Source organism: Cyprinus carpio, chromosome A23, assembly GCF_018340385.1.
Source record: "Cyprinus carpio isolate SPL01 chromosome A23, ASM1834038v1, whole genome shotgun sequence".
NCBI lineage: Eukaryota > Metazoa > Chordata > Actinopteri > Cypriniformes > Cyprinidae > Cyprinus > Cyprinus carpio.
Window position 1 is genome coordinate 16,411,943 of NC_056594.1, and position 19,941 is coordinate 16,431,883.

Genomic DNA, 19,941 nt, shown 5'->3' on the forward strand with positions numbered 1-19,941 from the left:
CAGCCCTAGACTGAAATTAAATGGGACCATTCTGCTTATTAAATCTATGTATTTTTGTCTTAATTTGGTGAAATTCCATCCATAAGGGCTTAACAGTCTTGATTCTTGCACTTTCTAGTTATTAGTAACTTTACTTAATACTTAAGTTTTATTCTTGTTTCAATATGTCATTTATATGTAAGTTAAGGAAAGGACAGAGATTTTATTCCATTAAAGCTGCATGACTGTTAGCAGTGCATGGCTGAACACTAGAGGTATGTGTCTCACATTCATTAAGCTCATGCTTTGCTGTCTCTACTCTTTTTGTCTTGGAAAGACTTTGTGCCCCCTCCCCAGGGCCAGCTCTGCGTGCCTCTATTATCAGTTTACTGTTTGTGAGCCCCCCTTCTCTGGCCTGCCTATTTCTGGTGAGGTGGCCACGGAGTGATAAAAGAGGAATCTGACAGACTGGTACTCTGTGAGTTTCCACAAAACACCAGAGAACAGTCTGTTCAAACCCTTGGCGGAAAACACATGTACTTAAACTGGTCAAACATCTTGACAGGTGGGTGTGAATTTTTTTTGAGAAATTATTTTAAAATATTTGGAGTTGAATCTGAAGACATTATCAAGATGAATCTTACAGTCAGTTACGCTGGAGGACAGCTATGCTTTATTTCATACCATACTTTTCCACTTTTTTTTTTTTTACTTATGTGTATATCTGTAGTTACAGAAAACTTATACTTATGGGATATTTCTACTTTTAAAAAGTTCATTTTTCATACTGCAGGACTTTAAATGAAAAAAGTTATGAATCTGAAAAATGGTACAGCTAAAAATAACATTTAAATATTAGGGTTTTTAATAATTGTAATACTAGTAACTTAGATATTTATTACAGTAATTGTATTAATTTAACGTTAAATAAAGATTAAAGGTCCTTGTTATTTGACAGCTGTGCATTCAAAACTTTGTCTGTGTTTTATTTTGGGGGAAAAAATGTTTAACCAGTCTTAGTTGGATCTATTTATCTATTTTTTATTTGGGTTCTTTTCAGCTGGTTATGCTGGGAGATCATCTTAAGCCAGATAAGATCAGCAAACCAACTTAGTCTGGTTTAAGTGGATTTATTTCAGCAGGGTTTCTATTGAAAACTTGGAAGTAACAATGATGTTCACTGTGTGTAAAATCGTTGGCCTTATTGTAATTTTGATCTCAAAAAGACCTTGTCTTCAATACCTCTATTTATTTCCCGTCTCTCTAGCACAGCCTTCATTCAATGTCTTTCAAGGGCTCTGTGAAATGCCCTGTGCCTCCTTCCAGCCCCACAACCCTGGAGGCCAAGGTTGATGACTTACGGTTAAAAGTGGAGCAGCTCCTTTTGAGCCCAGAGAGAAGTTGCCCCATGTGTGGGACCTGCGTTCAGCACAGCACACTGCAGGAGACCGTGACCAGCCAGCTATCAGCTCAGACCAGATTGTTGGATTCTCTTGAAAAGAAAGTCTTGGAGATGAAAACAGCTCTGGAGGACCTGGCACGTGGTACAGAGCCAGAATGCAGTGACAATCAGATATTTTAAACTGTCCTAAAGAGATAGTTCAAACAAAATTCTAAAAATTCTGTCATCATTTTTTTACTCACGTTATTCCCAAAAATATTTCTCCTGCTGAGCACAGGTAATTTGAAGAATGTCAATAACCAAACAGTATGGGTTCCTATTGAGTTCCAAGTATTTTTTGTCAAAGGGAACCAAAATTGTTTAATTACCAACATTCTTCAAAATATCTTCTTTTGTGTTCCACAGGAAAAAAAATGTCTATAGGGTTGGAACTAAGTTGGTGTCTAAACAATTTTCTATTCTGTCTCTTCAATATGAAAGGTCTGGAGGACAGACAGTGTGAGAAAGTGACTGTGCCTTTAGCAGCTCTACAGAGACGGAAATCACTGCCTGTTCGAACCTCTGCGGTCAGTGGAAAGAAGGGCATCAGCCAAAATTGCTTATAAACGGTTCCATTAACTCTTAAGACTATAGCAAACAGTCACTGCATTAATCAACATGGCATACAAGACATTTAAGACCCATTAGCACCAAGGACGATAACTGTATTTTTAAAAATGTATGAGAATAGGAACGTTCACATCACATATATGACGATATTGACACAGAAGTAAGATATTATTAGAATTTCTTTCCGAATGATTTTTTCCCCCAGCTGATGAATGAAAAAACATTGACAGCCAATCAGAATTCATTACATTTTAAAGAGCTTGAGCATTTAAAGCAGCAAACAGCAAAACTGGTGTACGTGCATATAATAAACAGAACATTTTCATCCATTAGTGTTGACAATCACATGGTTATTGTCAGAGTTATCGTTTTTAGTCTGAATCCTTGACCATGTATTTTATTGACAGGTATTTTATCACTCTTTATTGACAGGAGGAAGTATATGTTCGCTTGGACAGAGACTGTATGGTGCCCCATGCCTTTAATATGCCTTTGGAGAAAGGTAACTACAATAAAACAACATTACACTATATATGTCATTTGGAAAGGTGAAGTGGGGCAACAGTATTGTCATAGTCATTTTTGATGGACATAAATCTGAACAACGGGTCTGTTAGCATGTTAACTATTTATGCACTGCAGAATGACAGGGAGACCCATAAATCACCTGACTAAAGAAACAACAGTAATAAACGGTTATACAAAAAACAATGACTTTGGAGGGTTAAAATATTTTCAAATATTGGCTATGAATGTTAGGTTTACAAATCTAAAGTGTATATAGTGCAACTTACATTCATACATATTTATTGGGGACATTTCACACACAAAAAAGACAATTTATTTTTTAATTTTTTAAATGTATATGGGTAGATCTCGGGCTTTGCTGTAAAAAGTTATAAATCAAAAATGTTTGCTAAATAAAGAATAATAAAAAAAAGACTTATACAGTATCTTTTGTTTGTGCAGGTATTTTGCTAGAAATCAATGAAAACAATGGAACGAGAACAGAGGACCATCAACCTAAAAAAGATTCAACAGAGGCTAAAGTTCAACATGAACCTAAATTGCAGATCAAGGGAGAAAGAGGAACATCTATTGTAAGCCCGAGATCGGATCTATCTCAACATCAAACAGAGAAAATGAATAAGGTTGAAAATAAGAACATGCCACCTAACGAGAATGATGTCCTGAAACCCGTCATTGCTGCGTCAGTGGTAACCCAGAGGTCAGTTATTTCTCCACCAAATAAAGAAGCCCAAGATGACAGGAAAACGTCACCGCTAAACACCAAAGCACCTCTTCCTGTGACAACAGCTAGGGTTTTGCCCAACACAATCAGACCGAAGCAAACTGAAGCAGTGAATGTAACCCTACCAAATCATACCGTACCGAAAACAGCTGGACTGGTTGCTCCAGCAGTGCCTCAATGTACAGCTCCATTGGTACCCAACAATCCTCCCAAGCTGACTTTACCAGATTCAACACCGATCCAAACATTTCCCAAAACAAGTCTGGGTCTCCCTGTTGCAACTGCGCAGAATTCTGGAAAGTCATCAGTAAATACACCTTCAACAAAAAAGACAACATCACAAGATGCAACATTGTTACCACCAAGCCACAAACCACCAAAAACAATGGGTCTGAAAGTTACTACAGCCACAAAAGAAGCTTACGCGCTCAGACAAGTGCAGAGCGGCCCTAATTCCTTACAGAGGTAAAAAAAAAAAGCAATGGATACATTGTTTTGTCACCCAATTTAAACTGCAATTTATCACTTTTGGAGCAGTGATTGAGCTGATTGAAGCAGAAAGCAGTCTCTGTGACCATGAGTGATTTTAAAAACAAAAAAGTTACGCTAATCTTTTTAACATTTATATATATAGATAGGTAGATAGATAGATTTATAAATAGCAATGTTTTTCATCTTATACAGATTACAGGTCACTGGTGGAAAGGCAGATTTGGTCCACACAATATCAACACCTCTGGCTGATAAAGGGACCGAAGCAGTCATAGCCGCAAACCACGTTTCAGGTGGAATACAGATTAAAATAACTCCTGCTACAGACAAGAATCCAGTACAAACGAAGAGCAATAACCCTCCTAAAACATGTTTTAAAGTTATTGGTAAGTAACCTGTTTTTTATAATCTTTTTTTTTTATTTGTTCTATGTTCATGATAAAATATATAAAATATATATATATATATATATATATATATATATATATATATATATATATATATATATATATATAGAAATTTAAAAGGAAATCAATTTCAAGTGTAATTGACAATTTCAGTAAATTGTTTTCAGAAGAGAATAAAATAGCCACCGAATGACAGAACAGAACAGTGTGAATTTGTTTTCAAAGGTTAAAGAGATGACAGGAGGCCTCTAGTATAGCCTGACCTTAGAAATCTGAAGTATCTAGAGTATGATAATCCTTTGTCCCTGGCACATTATTGTATCATCCACTCTCCTGCAGCTGTTCCAGCCCCAACCCAATGTGAAGAGCATTATAGATCAGATATCAACACCATAAATGTCTTATAGTGATGGCTGACCCAAGAATCCCACTTAACTAGACAGACAAAAAAAAAACAGTTGTCTGAAAAAGACTTGTAAAAAGTGTCTTCCTGGCTTTTTTCAGATGATGTTTCACCTCAGCCCGCGCCTTTCCCTCACCGGTTTGTGTCGCTGAAGTCTAACCCTCCACCCATTGATACCTTCAATATCCACACCAGAGAAGTGCTGGGAGGGTGAGATGATCATTTCTGCTTACTGTAACTGCTAGTATTTATTTCACTTGAATCAATTATTTATGTAGCACCTCTGACATTTTTTTTTACCACTGTATTAAATATCTGTATCATCAGCGGTCGCTTTGGCAAGGTGCACAAATGTACGGAGACTAAAACATTGATGAGACTTGCTGCTAAAATCATCAACACAAGAAGTGCCAGAGAAAGGGTAAGTAGACCAGATCTGTCTGCATGTTTCATACGTCACAAATATAACTGAAAGCACCTGCACTTTAAATAGAAATGCCATAACATGTCAAACTAGTGCTCTGCTACCTTGGTTTGTTTTTATTACCAACATAACAGTACCATAAGGATATTTGAGACTTACAACACGAGTTGGATAGTTACTACTGTGACAAAAATGAGAGGCTATAAGAAACAATTAAACTATGAAAAATTATTTTGACTTTTTGGCAGCATGGCAGTTGTTTGTGTCATTTTTCCTTTTTATAGATGTTCAGATTATAGTTTAATAATGGTTAGTTACACTACCATTTAAAAGTCTTGCGTGTTGTTTTGCAGGATATGGCACTAAATGAGATCCAGGTCATGAACCAGCTAAGTCACCCTAACATCCTCCAACTTTATGAAGCCTTTGAGGTCAAGAATCAAGTTGTGCTGATCCTGGAGTAGTGAGTAGTGAGATCCTTATGAAGCAATAAAACACAAATGGCTAAAGTATAACATTGCGGATGAAATGACAGCTCTTTTTTATTCAGTGTGGAGGGAGGTGAGTTGTTCGAGAGAATTGTGGATGAGAGCTGTCCGCTGACTGAGGTGGATGCCATGGTGTTTGTGAAACAGATCTGTGAGGGTGTCCAGTACATGCACCAGATGTATGTACTTCACCTGGACCTCAAGGTGACAGATGAAACAAAAAAGGAGTCACTTTGTTCTGTCAGATTTAGGCTAGTGATTTTGTTCTTTTCTCAAAGGATTCAGTGAGATTATAGCGTAAACCTTATGGAAACTGGTATGTCAGAGGGAAATGTGTAACAGTTTATCACCTTTTTCAGCCGGAGAACATTCTTCTTGTGAATCGCTCTAGCCATCAGGTGAAAATTATTGACTTTGGACTAGCGAGGAGGTGGGATTTATACTTGTACACTACTATTGTATTGTACTTATCCATACATGATTATGAGTTCAAATCAAGATTAGTGTTGTCATCAGCCATTTCAACTGGCATGACATTTGCCTTACATTCTTTTCCAGTGACCACTGTGTATTTTTGAATGTGTTAATCCTCTGAGAGTTCAAATATTATAGCCAAGGCTTATTTTTATGGTTCAAGTGACTCTTCTCCCTGTCCCTTTTCAGATATAAACCACGAGAGAAGCTCAAAGTTTCATTCGGAACGCCTGAATTCTTAGCTCCGGAGGTGGTGAACTTCGATTTTGTCTCCTTCCCTACAGATATGTGGACTTTGGGAGTTGTCACATACATGCTGTAAATCACATTAACACACACCAGAACATATCATTAACAATTACATAATCATTTAAGCAAATAAAAAAATTTGCTGTACCACTCCAAAAGATACATAAGTAGGCATTGATAACAAATTCAATTATTTTTTAATAAGTGATTTCATACAAATTATTTATAAAGATTAGCTAACAGTTGTGACGTCCAGTGAAGGTACTGGGAGTGAATCCAAAAATATCAAACAAGGCAGTAAAACAGCATCCAGGGTCACTCGGTCAACTCTAACTAAAGCAATACCAGTGTTATGGAGTATTCTGGGTCACCTCCAGAACACAAAAAGAAACTTGTGCAACCCTGTTAGCTTCATGTTAAATGCTGAACTGGAGAAACAATTAAAATCACATTCAATTTCTGTTGTTCCAGCTTAAGTGGCCTCTCTCCTTTTCTGGGTGATGACGACAGCCAGACCCTCAACAATGTGCTTATGGGCAACTGGTAGGCCACTATTATATTGATTCTATACACAACAGAACATGAAATAATTACAAACCAGCACTGAAACATCTGTTTAAAAATCATCAAATCTAGAGACAGCTCTAAAGAACGTTTTAAAAGTGAAATCTTTTGTAAAACAACGCCCCCTGTTGGATGTGTGTAGGTACTTTGATGAGGATGCATTTGAGCATGTGTCTGCTGAGGCTCGGGACTTCGTCTCTAACTTGCTGATCAGAGAAAGAAGGTGAGATTGAGAATACTGAAGTTTAAGAGACTAATACTAATTTCATCTTTATATGAGCTGCACATTTCTATACAATGAAAGCTAGTGGCATTCAAGCTCCGACAAAAGAACTTTTCTTCCAAATATATATATATATATATATATATTTTATTTTTTGCAGTGGTCGTCTGAGTGCTACCCAGTGTCTCAAACACCCGTGGCTTAACAACATCACTGAGAAAGCCAAGAGCACCAACATTGTGCTCAAGTCTCAGGTTCTTCTCAAGAAGTATATGGCCAGACGAATGTGGAAGGTGAAACACTGAGAACACACAATGATTAACCACTTTCTTAACACTTAAGATACTAAATGCTTTCTTACTCACTTCATTTCCCCTTTATCCTCTTTCACCTGTCTCCTTTGTGCAGAAAAACTACATAGCTGTTGCTGCAGCCAATAGGTTTAAGAAGATCGGAAGTTCAGGTTCCCTAACTGCGCTTGTGTCAGAGACGTCCTACTGATTGTGCTCACTATGTGTGCTTTTATAATATGCAGATCATGTCTTTGTATTGTTGTGCTGTATTGCCACCCACCTTTCAGATTTAAATACTCACTGGCTGCCAAAATAATTATTCAAATGCATCTGTAACATGCAATAAAATTGATTTACAAAGTAACTATTTCTCTTGTATTTCCTTTTGCCATCACATTGTTAAACTCTGGTGTCTTTCAAGGATTCATTAATTTATCACTTTTGTTTATGCCAAAATGTTATTCTAATTGAAAAAGCATGTGGATGAGACAAAAAAGAATGGAAAAAAAGTAGTTACTCTTAAATTTTGTATACCTTAAAGTTGGCTATTCATATGTTGATGGTGTATAGTAGACGAAGACCAGTGGTGTGATCGTTGAATCAGTTTTATCCTGAATATGCAAGGAATACTGGTGGTTTTTGTCATATTTTGTGAGGTGTGTTAGACAATAAACAGGAAGTACAAACAGGATGTTCAAAACACCTATAGTCTGAGTTTGTGCATGTGTGTATACATACAGTATAGTGTACACACACATTACATACACCGTGTGTGTTATTGTAATATACATTGTGCATTTAATTAGTCCACAACCATTAATCAATGCACTAATAAAAATCAACAGCCAAAAATAATAATAATGCCTGTTGTATTCCTCATTTTAAAGATATTTTGAAAAAAGCCTGTGCTAAATGAATGAATGTAAATATTTTGTTATTTAATTTTATGTAAATCCCTCTGTTTTTCAATGAACAGCCTACACAGGATCTCAGAACAGCTGTGGTTATAACAGGAGACCCATTTGGTGAAAGCAGCACCGCAGACTTTCCTGATGGTAAAGAGCTACTTGCTGACGAACCTGCCGACATGAGTTCACCTTACTATGTGTGCCAATCAACATTATACAGAAAAGCAATTAAAAGTACACTAAAGTGCACTATTTTTCTGCTGTATCTGTTGGGCATTCAGGAGGAGAGCATGGACTTTTTTCACAAGAGTGATGATGCGTTTCAGCGGTTATCAGCATTGTAAATTCTCAAACTATTTTTATATATATATATATATTTTTTTTTTTTTTTTAATTATGTACATTTATAACCCTATACTTTGTATTATATCACATTTGTATCAAATTACAAAAAACTAGTTAACACTAATGGAGGGTGTTTCTAATGCAGCGTCTTTGGGAGGAATGTTAAATTTGACATTGTTCTCTCTTCTGACTGCTGTTATCAGTCTCTGTCAATTTTTTCCTGATTGAAAGTCGAGAAAATGCTATCGTAAAGTTTTTCTTTTGCAAATCAAACAAGAATGCAAAAAATATATATATATTTTATTCTACCATCCCACTCACCTCTAACTAAACCCAACCAACAAAAACAACACCAACTATGGTTTTTATTATAAATAAAATAATAAGAGCATTTCACTCACCTTGAAAATTCCAAAAATAAAAAGAACAAATTAAATAACCATATACAATTCATGGACTCAGCTGTCGTAGCTTTAATTACGTAGCGAAGGAGGAGGGGCTATCAATTATGAATGACAAAATAACCTTATATAGCTATATAACCTTATATATAATTCCAGCGTGCCTCTTCATTTCTTGCAAAAGTACATAGTGTAAGAGTGCATAGTGTATAAGCTGCGTCCCAAATGACGCACTATACACTATGCACTCATACACTATTTGAGCAGATTCTCTGCATGATTGACCAGCGTGCCTCTTCATTTCTCTCCAATACAGTAAGAAATTAAATGAAACAAAATGTGGATGATGTTAACTGTGACAAGATGATTGACAGGGCAGTTTAAACAGTGACATAATGCACGTAGCTAAGGAACAGAGCATCGCTCATGCTTACAGAAAAAAGTCCCAAAAGCTTGCATACTACTCAAAGTATGTATTTTTCTTCACAAAAAGTATTTTTAGGGCAAGTATAAGAATTACGCTCAGCCTCAGACGTCACACCCACGGACCGTTGGCTAAAAAGCTGATGCATATGGGAAACAAAAGTGTCAGGAGTACGTCATCGGATTTGTTGAAACTCTACAGGATTTCCGGGAGATGTGTGTGTCGCGTTCTTTAACGTTCCACCTGGAAACAAAGGATTCACAAAACGCGACACACATGTTTTAGGGAAAGTTGTGGCCTTTTTTGAGTATAAAACCTAGTAGGAGTAGTGCCCTCAGCCCTGAAAATTCACTACACAATATTAACACTGATGTTTCCATGAATGGGATTGTGATTATATAACAATATTAACACTGATGTTTCCATGAATGGGATTGTGATGTGCAGTATTGACTATTTAAGGTGAATATTTATTTGAAACTATGGATATTGTTGCTGTTTATCAATAAACAATGTTTTATATGCATTTGTTTTAGTTTTTCAGTTTGTTTTTTAAATTTAATAATATTGTCAATAGCAGGAAAAATAAAATAGTGGGAGGGGTGGGGGTGTAAATATTAAAGAACTGAAATTAGGAAATGGTGCATTGAAGCACCCAATGTGGTTCTTGACAATTCTTAATAAAAGGGTTTCTCCAGGAACCGTTAAAGTTCCTCGGAGAACCACCCCTTTTAGAGCGGTGCCTAGAGGCTCTTCAGAGGGTTCTGCCATTGTGGCAAAGTGAAGAACCATAAAAGGTGCCTCCAGGAACCTTTAGCTTTTACAGTGTATGTTGCTGCTACCATAGTAGTGTAATGCAGAAGAACCTGTTTTTGAAAATACATTCATGTCATTCTTTGGCTAAAAAAACCCCTGATATAATGCTCGCCGTTTTTTACTTGCACATGTTATGGGGTATATAAACAGTGTCATGCCCATTAAAATTGCACGTGTCCTCAGATTTTGAATGTAACTTCAAAAAACAAAACTATAAGTTGGTCATGTACTGGCAATATTTTATTTTTATTTTTCATTATTTCTCATTAACTTTTTTTTTTCAACTTTGCAGAGCAATTTTTTTAAATTAATTATTCAACAGGCTTAAACATAAAATGAGATCATGCTCCCCTTTTTGCATTTAAAGACAGGAAAAAAAGTTACAAAATTGATCTTAAAAGGGAACTTGAGCAAATCTGAGTGGAATTTCCCTGGCATTAAAATTGCATCATTGCTGATGATGTTATCAGCATGACTGTTATACATTCATTTTGTTTAAATCATGCTGAGCTGACAATGCTGCAATCAATTATATCACACTGGGAGTGGATGTGTAACGGGAAAGATGAAGCTGAATAATTTCTAATCTTTGCTGGTGTCTTTAGTATGTCAAATGATATTTGCAAGACTGTAATAAAATGATCTCATATTGACTGTAATTACTATAACAAACAGCATTACTCCTTAAAACATTATTAGTAATATGGACTGGTTGGGGTTTTATATATGATCTAATAGTCATATGATGTCAAATCAAAATTAAAATATGAACTTTGAGACATCTTTATTTTTGTCTCTGAATTTGTATATATGTGTGTGTGTGTGTGTGTGATATATATATATATATATATATTATATACTATATATATGTATATATATATATATATATATATAACTTGACCATGAGGGCTGGTCATATGATGTTAACATGGTGCACTCACTCATGAGGGTAGGGGGGCGCCGCAACATAAAAATTGCTGCCCACTGCTCCGGGTGTGCATTCATGGTGTGTGTGCACTTTGGATGGGTTAAATGCAGAGATAAATGCATGAATTCTGAGTATGGGTCACCATACTTGGCTGTATGTCATGTCACTTTCACTTTTTTTGTCACTTTCATATACTATAGTAATTGTGTAAAAACCTTTTTAATTATAAAAATACTTAGTGCACCTTTAAAATGTTACGCTTGTATTGTTGTTGACAATATCTGTTAACCATTATTAACTATTAGATCAGTTTTAGGCAACTGAAACGAGAAAGAAAGGCTTAGAGTAAACCGATGTTATCTGTACTAGGCTCAGCCTCTTCTGCAGTAAGCGCTGGGGTACACTTATAGGAGGGGTCACATTTACACAATCCAGCTCGACTTCTTATATTCGTGTACTGTAGCTAGGACGGACACCATCCAATTTTTCACTCTACAGGTTTCCTGCACGCGAGACTTTACAATATAACCAGAGGTAAGCGTTTTTATTTCTCACCGATATGTTTCTCGACGGGCGCGCGACACCTCTAATTTAACATGTGACGTAAACTTCTCAAGTAACATTAATCTCGAGACTGAAAGGAATGCCACATTTTCTCTTCGTTTATAAGGAGTACTGGCTGTTTGTTAACTTTAGTAGTTAAATATAACGAGAAATCTCACGCGGATGTAATTTTGTTAACCCAGTGAATAGTCACATTGTTTCTTTTCCTTTGCGAGTTTCTTGTGTCGTAGTTTGAATTGCAGCAGTCCTTTTGGAAAGAGCGAGGCCTTAAAAGTCTTCCAAACTTCCGACATATTGGTAGGTTTCTTTTTAAACATTCGAACCCTGTTTACATCCGATTTGAAACACCGTAATGTGAAACCTTCTAAAGCTGAGAAGTTGGCCTGGGAGTTAAGAAATAAGGCGTTTGTTTGTATAACACACGAGGACGGGGATTATCAGGAACAAGAACTACAGCTGAGTGTCGTCATAATCATAAACTTTATTCACCTATTTATTTATTTACAGTTAGCTTACTGAGTCAGTTAAAGATGGTGTAGCCTTAAACAAACAAACAAAAAATTCGACAGGAAACCTTCACACTTTATTTAAAACAACAAACTAAACTCTGACTATTAATCTCGTGACTGCAGTCAGATAAAAATCAAATAAATTGGACCTTTCTCACGGTTTTACATTGTCCCTTGTTACTTAAGACAAGTCAGCAGCTTTAGCATTTCTAATGTTAATTTTTACCTGATTATTTTTTTGTTCAGGGTAAAGAGGACTAGAGGGCTTAGGGTCCAAAACCCACATTTTACCTACATTTATTTTAGCTGTAGTCATTTTGTTCGCAGAAACGGCACATCTTTCACAAAAAGATTTTCACGTTTTCCATATAATCATATAAAAATATAAAACGTGGTTAATCGTCTCTTGAGATACTCTCCAGTGATACTTTGTCCTGTAAAAACTGACATCACACACTGGATGAGACATCAGCCACTCAGAAAAATACTTTTTGAGTTATTTCAAGTAATTTTGTGATGTTAGTCATGAGGTCAAGCATAACATGTCCACCCTGGAAAATCTTGGAGGAAAGAATCTGATTTATCTATGCAATTGTCATTGGGTGATATCACTTTGTAATCTTTCACATTTCGTCTTTACGTAATCTTGCCCTTTGACATTATTTTAGTTTCTTGTCATTTTTACAGTTTCTTGAAAAGGATTTTTGACTTTCAGTAATATACAGTAAATTTTCAGCCTGATTTAGCTGGTGTCAGTACACTGACCTATATATTGTTTCTGTATTTTTAACCTTGCAGGTATTAAGCGCAGTGGGTGTGTGGTCACTTACTTTAATTCATGTGTTTTTCCCTTCATTTTTTTTTCTCTCTCAAGATTTAATTGAAAGTCACCATGGCTGTAGAAGGAGGAGCGAAATGTGTCAAATACCTGCTCTTTTTCTTTAATTTCATCTTCTGGGTGAGTAACAAATAATGTCTGTATTATTATTTAACATCATATTTTGCATTAGCTAGGACATGTTATAACTGCTGGCCCATTTTTCTGAATTGTCAATGGCTTATTGCATATTATCTGGAGGCTTTATTGTGAAAGATTTATACAAAACACTTTCCTAACCCTGTGTTTTTACAATTCATGCTCTCTCGCATTGACTTCAGTTTAGTGAGTGGTTTTAAAAGGAGAAATAAAATGGAAATTTTTTTCTCTACTTCTCAACGTGTTGTGTCTTGTGGTGTTTCACAATTCTTCCTCCCCCTCTCTAAAAAAGGAGTTCATAGTAACTATGACAGTTTTGCCAGTAAAAATCTCAGTGGAGAGCAAAATAAGTTCCTGTTACAGTGATTCAGAGTGTGAGGCCAAACAATTTCACAACATTCAGGAATATGTTTCCTGGCTTTGTCAGATTACAGGAATACAGTCATCTAGTGTTAGCATGTAAATCAAATTTTGCTGTTGAGTTTTCAAAGACCAATCACTCATTTGCATGGGTGTTTACTGAGGAGCTGGGTAAACCTTCGCATTACATGCTTAAAGCTAATGAGAATGCTTAAAGCTCAATTTGTAGAAATACAACACCTTAAAAACATAAAAAAGGACAACCGTTTAAAGGCATAAAATTAAAACATGCTTTGTTAACACTTAACGCTGTTAGTTGTCTTTGGGGATTAAAGTGTTTATGGATGTCCTTCAGCAGTTCGCTGATAATGCAGGCTTCCTGTTATGTCATGGAAAATAGCACTCACTTCATCCCAGCAAGTTTGTTTGATTACATAAAGCACTGCTCTCTCATTGCATTCATCTTGTGCTGTTGACATTGTTTGGTGTCTAAGCATTCCCAGGTGTAAATGTGCACACCACAGACACTTTTTAAAGTGTAACCTGAGCATTTAGTGGTATGTTTTCTGAAAGAGAAAAAAATACATTCTTGCATGTACAGCACTCTAACATCAAAATATACAACAAATTTACAAAATAACTTCTAATAGACTACAACTAGCTTACAACACATACTCCAAACGATACTCCCACAAACACCATTCTGAGCAACAAACTAATTTTTGCACGTGTATCACAAAAACACTGATCTTAGTTTCTGTTGCACTTTTTGGATGGACAGACAGACAGAATTATTTAGGTATCTACCTTGATGTTGCTACTGCATTGACCATTCTGAGCACTTTTTGGGATTCACCTCATCTTATTTAAGTTTTAAATTTTCTTTTCCTTTCATTTCCAGTATACCCCACAGTACTTGAACTACTATCTGTTTACTCAGAAATTTTACTCATCTTTTATCATTTAAATAAATTATTTGTGACACAAGAAATATTACTTTAGTTATGGGATATAATAAATATATATAAAATATATTATATGGCCACAATCATAAAGTTGTGTATAGTTCAGGTTAAAAACTTAAAAACAGGCTTAAAAACAGTGCATGTATGGGAACTTGTGTAACTTTCCCAGGGAAATTTTGTCGCATTGAATAGGACATTATATCACATGGAGATGCTCAACTGTAGGCCTAATGTTATAAAGCACAAAAACAAGAGATCTGATGTGTTTCAGTTACCATTTTAATTTTTTAACTAATAATGAAACAGTTCCACTTCTGTTAATTTTAGATCATTTTAATTTCATATTGGGTGCATTTCCTGATACAAACCAAACATTCAGCCATTAACAATTCCAGAGATATTGAGAATTACAATTGTGTTTGATTTGCAGCAACAAAATAAAACTCAGGAAAAACTACTTTGGAGTTTTTTTTGTTGGGAATGTAATAGTCTCTTATATTTCTCAGTCATGTGATTGATCTTCCTATTTGTAATGCCATCATGCAACTTTCCCATATCAGTGACACATTCACATATCAACTTTCATCTGTGACACATTCAGTGAAAAAATGCAAAGGGGTAACTTGAATAATATGGGCTGATAATAGACAATTAAACTCCTTATTTAGGACATAGTCATGTTTTTTTATGTAATAATAAACACTCCTGACAATTTCAGTGTATATCTTTATTTCACGCAGCAAGATTCATCCTCCTCTTTGTCAATTTTGTTCAGGTACTTGCTGCCACTTATTACCCTTAAATATTAACCTGGTGTTGCTTTGTACATTAGCCAGATTGGTGTTATGGGTTGTTGACTTGCCGTAAGATGCACATACATCTTACATTTGTACAGCTGACACATACATTTTACTAAACATCCTTTACACTTAGCTCAGCTGTGCCAATCAGTCCTACTTTACTTAGAGACATTTACACTTACATACATTATCTATGTGATGATTGCTGACAAAGTTTCCATAGCATGCTTAATTGATATATCAAGCCAGTGCCAATGGGAAATTAGTGTACTGAAAGTCACAAAGAATGGTTTTAATAACTTACCCACACCTAGTTACAACCCCCTTTTTTGTTTTTCTCTTTAATGCCAATGCAGTAAGTTACGGTACCATTTCTTTTCTTTACATCTTTAGTGGAAAACAACACTCAAATAAAACCTTATTAATATGAATTATTCATTCTAAATTAAAAGAGAGTTAAATAATAAAATAGACTAAGGTCAGAATTGGTACTTTTATTTCATCTGACTCTTTGAAACATGACATACGGCTTCTGTCTTAAGGCTCTAGTTTAGTGTTGCCAAGTCCACGGTTTTCCTGTGGAATTGGGCTACTTTAACAGTGTTGCCGCGGGTTGAAGCGACCCTAATAACGTGATATTTTTATCCCTGAAATGCGAATTTTATCAGCAAAACCCCACCAAGTGTATTTTACCCCGCCGAAAGTGATTTTTAATGGGGGACCCCATTTAAACATGATTGGACTAGGGCGGATTTTTGTGGGGCAGTTGTGGCCTAATGGTTAGAGACTTGGATTAGTTACCCCGAAGGTCGCCGGTTCGAGTCTCGGTGCTGGCAGGAGTTGTAGGTTGGGGGGAGTGAATGAACAGCACTCCCTTCCACCCTCAATACCCATGGCTGAAGTGCCCTTGAGCAAGGCACTGAACCCCCAGTTGCTCCCCGGGAGCTGAATATATAGCTGCCCACTGCTCTGGGTGTGTGTTCACTCGGATGGGTTAAATACAGAGCACCAATTCTGAGTATGGGTTACCATACTTGGCAAATGTCACGACTTTCACTTTTGTTTTGCAAACCCGACAACCCTGCTCCAATTCCTCTTTTTGTGTCTCTTTTTCATCATTGTTCTTCTGTTTCAATTTTTATGATTTCAAATAAGTGACTGTTTTAAGTTTAGAAATGTAGGTTGATTGCAGGTTAATGTCAGTTTAACTACAGAATGAGGAATAACTAAATAAATATTGAAGAGTGGGTTAAAGTTACTGTTTTTCACACTTCTTCTCGCTGTCTCTTATCCCTAGCTGTGTGGCCTGGCCTTAATAATTATTGGGGTATTGGCTAAAGTTCCTGTCAACACCTCGGCCATCATCAAAGGATACGCCGGGTCTCCTCTATTGCTGATAGTGGTGGGAGTCATCATTTTCTTCATTGCATTCTTTGGCTGCTGTGGCGCCTGGAAGGAGAATCAGTGCATGATCGCCATGGTAGGGATGTGTGAGGAAAATATGTGTTCTAGTGCATATAATGAGATTCAGGTTTTCCAGTAAATGTAAACTAATTATTGTTCAGACAATTTTGCTAAGGAAATAGTAAAATTTTTTAATTTTTCATCATCTCCTCACACTATTGCACAAAATTATAAAACACCATCACACCATTTATTTTTAATGGTTACCTATTAGTTCACAAGCTCTTTGTAAACAAAGGCTTATTCACCAAGTATCACACGCCATTACCTTTATTGCTTTCAAATTTGTAATTAGGATGTAGTGCTGAAATCCATGCATTTTGGTTTTAATTTGTTAGGTTTGTTTTCATTTTACCTCATGCAGCAGTCGGCTGTCATAAATTTTAGTTGGAAAGGGAGAAAAATGCTATATTGAATATATAAGATAAATTAAATAAATGTTGATTTTTCCAAGTTGTACATTAGTTTTATTTGTTTATTTTCTAATTTAATTATTGAAACATTCCATTACATGATATATATTTAAATATGTAAATAGATTAACATAACAGATTTGGGAAATGTGTGTAAAAATCTGGAACAAGAAATAATACTACTAATAAAAAAATAATAAACAGTATTGAAGCAATAATGATGTGCCTCAGAATATGCCATTGTATGCCTAAACAAATACAGTAGCACAGCACCTACCCTCTCTCAATAAAATCATTAAAATCTTTGAAACGCTATTCCTTGACTTTCTTCACCTTTATCAGTCACCTCTACTTTATTTGTTCTTTCCTAGTTTGCTGTTTTTCTCTCCTTCATCATCATCATTGAAATCGGAGCCGCCATCGTTGGATATGTCTTGTTGGGAACTGTGAGCACTCTTCTCATTGGCACTTCATTTTTATTAATCCATTTCCTAGAACCATTTGGCTCATAATAATTTCTGTTTCTCTGCAGATGACTGATGTACTGAATAAAGGCTTTGACATCATGGTCACAGAATACAATGAAACCGAAAACAGTCGAATCCTAGATACTTTACAGCAAGATGTTAGTAAACCTAAACCTCTCACATTTTGGATGTGCTGCTTGTCCAAACAAGACCTGTGATCCTGCTCCAATTTCCATTTTCACGTGCACATGATTGTGTCTCAAGAGTTTCTCCCATTTTGTTTGCTTAGTGCCATCTGTTGACGCTAAACTGACAGTTTAAGTCTTTGGTTCTTTTAATTGTGATGATTTTGGCTCACTTTTAACAAAAACCCACCAATTCACCATCTCAACAAATTAGAATATGGTGACATGACAATCAGCTAATCAACTCAAAACACCTGCAAAGGTTTCCTGAGCCTTCAAAATGGTCTCTCAGTTTGGTTCACTAGGCCAGTGGTTCTCAACCACGTTCCTGAAGGACCGCCAACACTGCACATTTTGCATGTCTCCTTAATCAAACACACCTGATTCAGGTCACCTGCTCATTAGTAGAAACTCACAGACTTGAAATGGGTGTGTCAGACAAAGGAGACATGCAAAATGTGCAGTGTTGGGGGTCCTCCAGGAACGTAAACCAAAACAAAATAACTAGGCTACACAATCATGGAGAAGACAATCATTGACACCCTTCACAAGGAGGGTAAGCCACATACATTGCCAAAGAAGCTGGCTGTATCCAAGCATGTTAACAGAAAGTTGATTGGAAGGAAAAACTGTGGAAGAAAAAGATGCACAACCAACCGAGAGAACCGCAGCCTTATGAGGATTGTCAAGCAAAATCAATTCAAGGATTTGAGTGAACTTCACAAGGAATGGACTGAGGCTGGGGTCAAGGCATCAAGAGCCACCACACACAGACATGTCAAGGAATTTGGCTACAGTTGTCGTATTCCTCTTGTTAAGCCACTCCTGAGTATATATTAACTATTAGATCAGTTTTAGGCAACTGAAATGAGAAAGAAAGGCTTAGAGTAAACCGAATTTGTTAAATGTGAGCCAAAATCATCACAATTAAAAGAACCAAAGACTTAAACTACTTAAACTACTTCAGTCTGTGTGCACTGAATTTATTTAATACACAAGTTTAACAATTTGAGTTGAATTACAGAAATAAATGAACTTTTCCACAACATTCTAATTTATTGAGAAGCACCTGTATATATTATTTACAAAAAGACCAGGTAATTTGTAAGTTGAATTTGTAATGTCTTTCTTCTAGTACAAGTGCTGTGGAAAAAACTCGTCTGTTGATTGGTTGAACTCAAAATTCTTGGCTCCCAATTCAGTCCCAGACTCCTGCTGTAAAAATGTCACTCAGAATTGTGGTGAAGGAGCTATCCGAGACACCAGTAAAATCTACACGGAAGTAAGAAACTTTTTTTTTTGTACTGTGGCATTTTTACAAAGAAGTTCTTTAAAAAATGAAATGTGGAGTTTTTAAATGTTCTTTTTTTTTTAAATAAGACTAGTTCAAATTATTTATTGGACATAAAATGTGGAATGTGCTAAGCACTTAGATTTTGTTTATGTGTTTGATTAACACAGGGATGTCAGCCTATTCTGGACAAGTTTCTAAAGAAGAACTTCCTGATGATCGCTGTGACAGCTCTGATCATTGCATTTGTGCAGGTAAGACCTGCAAGATTAGTTTTTCTATTATGTGCGCATAAAAACGTCATTGCAACTTTCTCTTCTTCGTACACTAACCAATACATTTGTTTTTTTTTTGTAGATCACAGGCATTGTGTTGTCCTGCATTCTGATACAAGCCATCCGTAATGGCTATGAGGTCATGTGATCACATCTAGTTACAGCACTTCACCCATATCAGCACATCACTTACAGCTTTCAGAGACTGTTCAGGTGTTAATAGCAATTATTATCCCCTTGCTGTGTAAGACGAGAGTACTCATTTTCTTTGAGAATGAAATATCTATGACGTCTGTGCTTCTATGACTAATCCAGTAGATTAGTCTCCTGTTAAGTCTCAGATTTATACTTTAGACATTGTTTTAAACTTGATCTTTACCGCAGTGACATTCCTTTGGGTTACAGGACAACAATCAATTACCGATATGCCAAATTTTATACATTAATAGAACATTCTTGTCGAAATAATAAAATGTTCTAAACAAGTTTGTCGTTGTGTTGAATAGAAGGTAATGAACTTAAATATTTAGAGTTAATTCAACTTACTACTTTGGTTGGTGAATCAATGCTACTTTGATGAAGGATGCAAAC

General features: G+C 36.0%; 2 protein-coding genes across 4 annotated transcripts; both read left to right on the top strand.

Moving 5' to 3' along the window:
- Positions 1–322: 322 nt before the first annotated feature.
- On the top strand, positions 323–7,623 carry mylk2 (myosin light chain kinase 2). 2 transcript variants are annotated; one of them, XM_042713407.1, is made up of 16 exons: positions 323–544; positions 1,247–1,523; positions 1,862–1,947; positions 2,423–2,492; positions 2,960–3,707; positions 3,927–4,120; positions 4,646–4,754; positions 4,872–4,965; positions 5,322–5,431; positions 5,519–5,660; positions 5,816–5,886; positions 6,120–6,248; positions 6,651–6,722; positions 6,886–6,966; positions 7,127–7,259; positions 7,375–7,623. In XM_042713407.1, the coding sequence occupies exons 2-16, from the start codon at positions 1,262–1,264 to the stop codon at positions 7,465–7,467; spliced, it is 2,394 nt and encodes a 797-aa protein (XP_042569341.1). In that variant the 5' UTR covers positions 323–544; positions 1,247–1,261; the 3' UTR covers positions 7,468–7,623. The 2 variants fall into 2 exon arrangements, with proteins under 2 accessions (XP_042569341.1, XP_042569342.1); XM_042713408.1 differs by having other exon boundaries at positions 1,252–1,523.
- Positions 7,624–11,457: 3,834 nt separating this feature from the next.
- Positions 11,458–19,835, top strand: LOC109061109 (CD63 antigen-like). 2 transcript variants are annotated; one of them, XM_019078248.2, is made up of 9 exons: positions 11,474–11,615; positions 11,861–11,942; positions 13,029–13,112; positions 16,553–16,735; positions 17,504–17,578; positions 17,665–17,757; positions 18,920–19,066; positions 19,246–19,329; positions 19,433–19,835. In XM_019078248.2, the coding sequence occupies exons 3-9, from the start codon at positions 13,047–13,049 to the stop codon at positions 19,496–19,498; spliced, it is 714 nt and encodes a 237-aa protein (XP_018933793.1). In that variant the 5' UTR covers positions 11,474–11,615; positions 11,861–11,942; positions 13,029–13,046; the 3' UTR covers positions 19,499–19,835. The 2 variants fall into 2 exon arrangements, with proteins under 2 accessions (XP_018933792.1, XP_018933793.1); XM_019078247.2 differs by lacking the exon at positions 11,861–11,942 and having other exon boundaries at positions 11,458–11,615.
- The last annotated feature ends 106 nt before the right edge of the window (positions 19,836–19,941 follow it).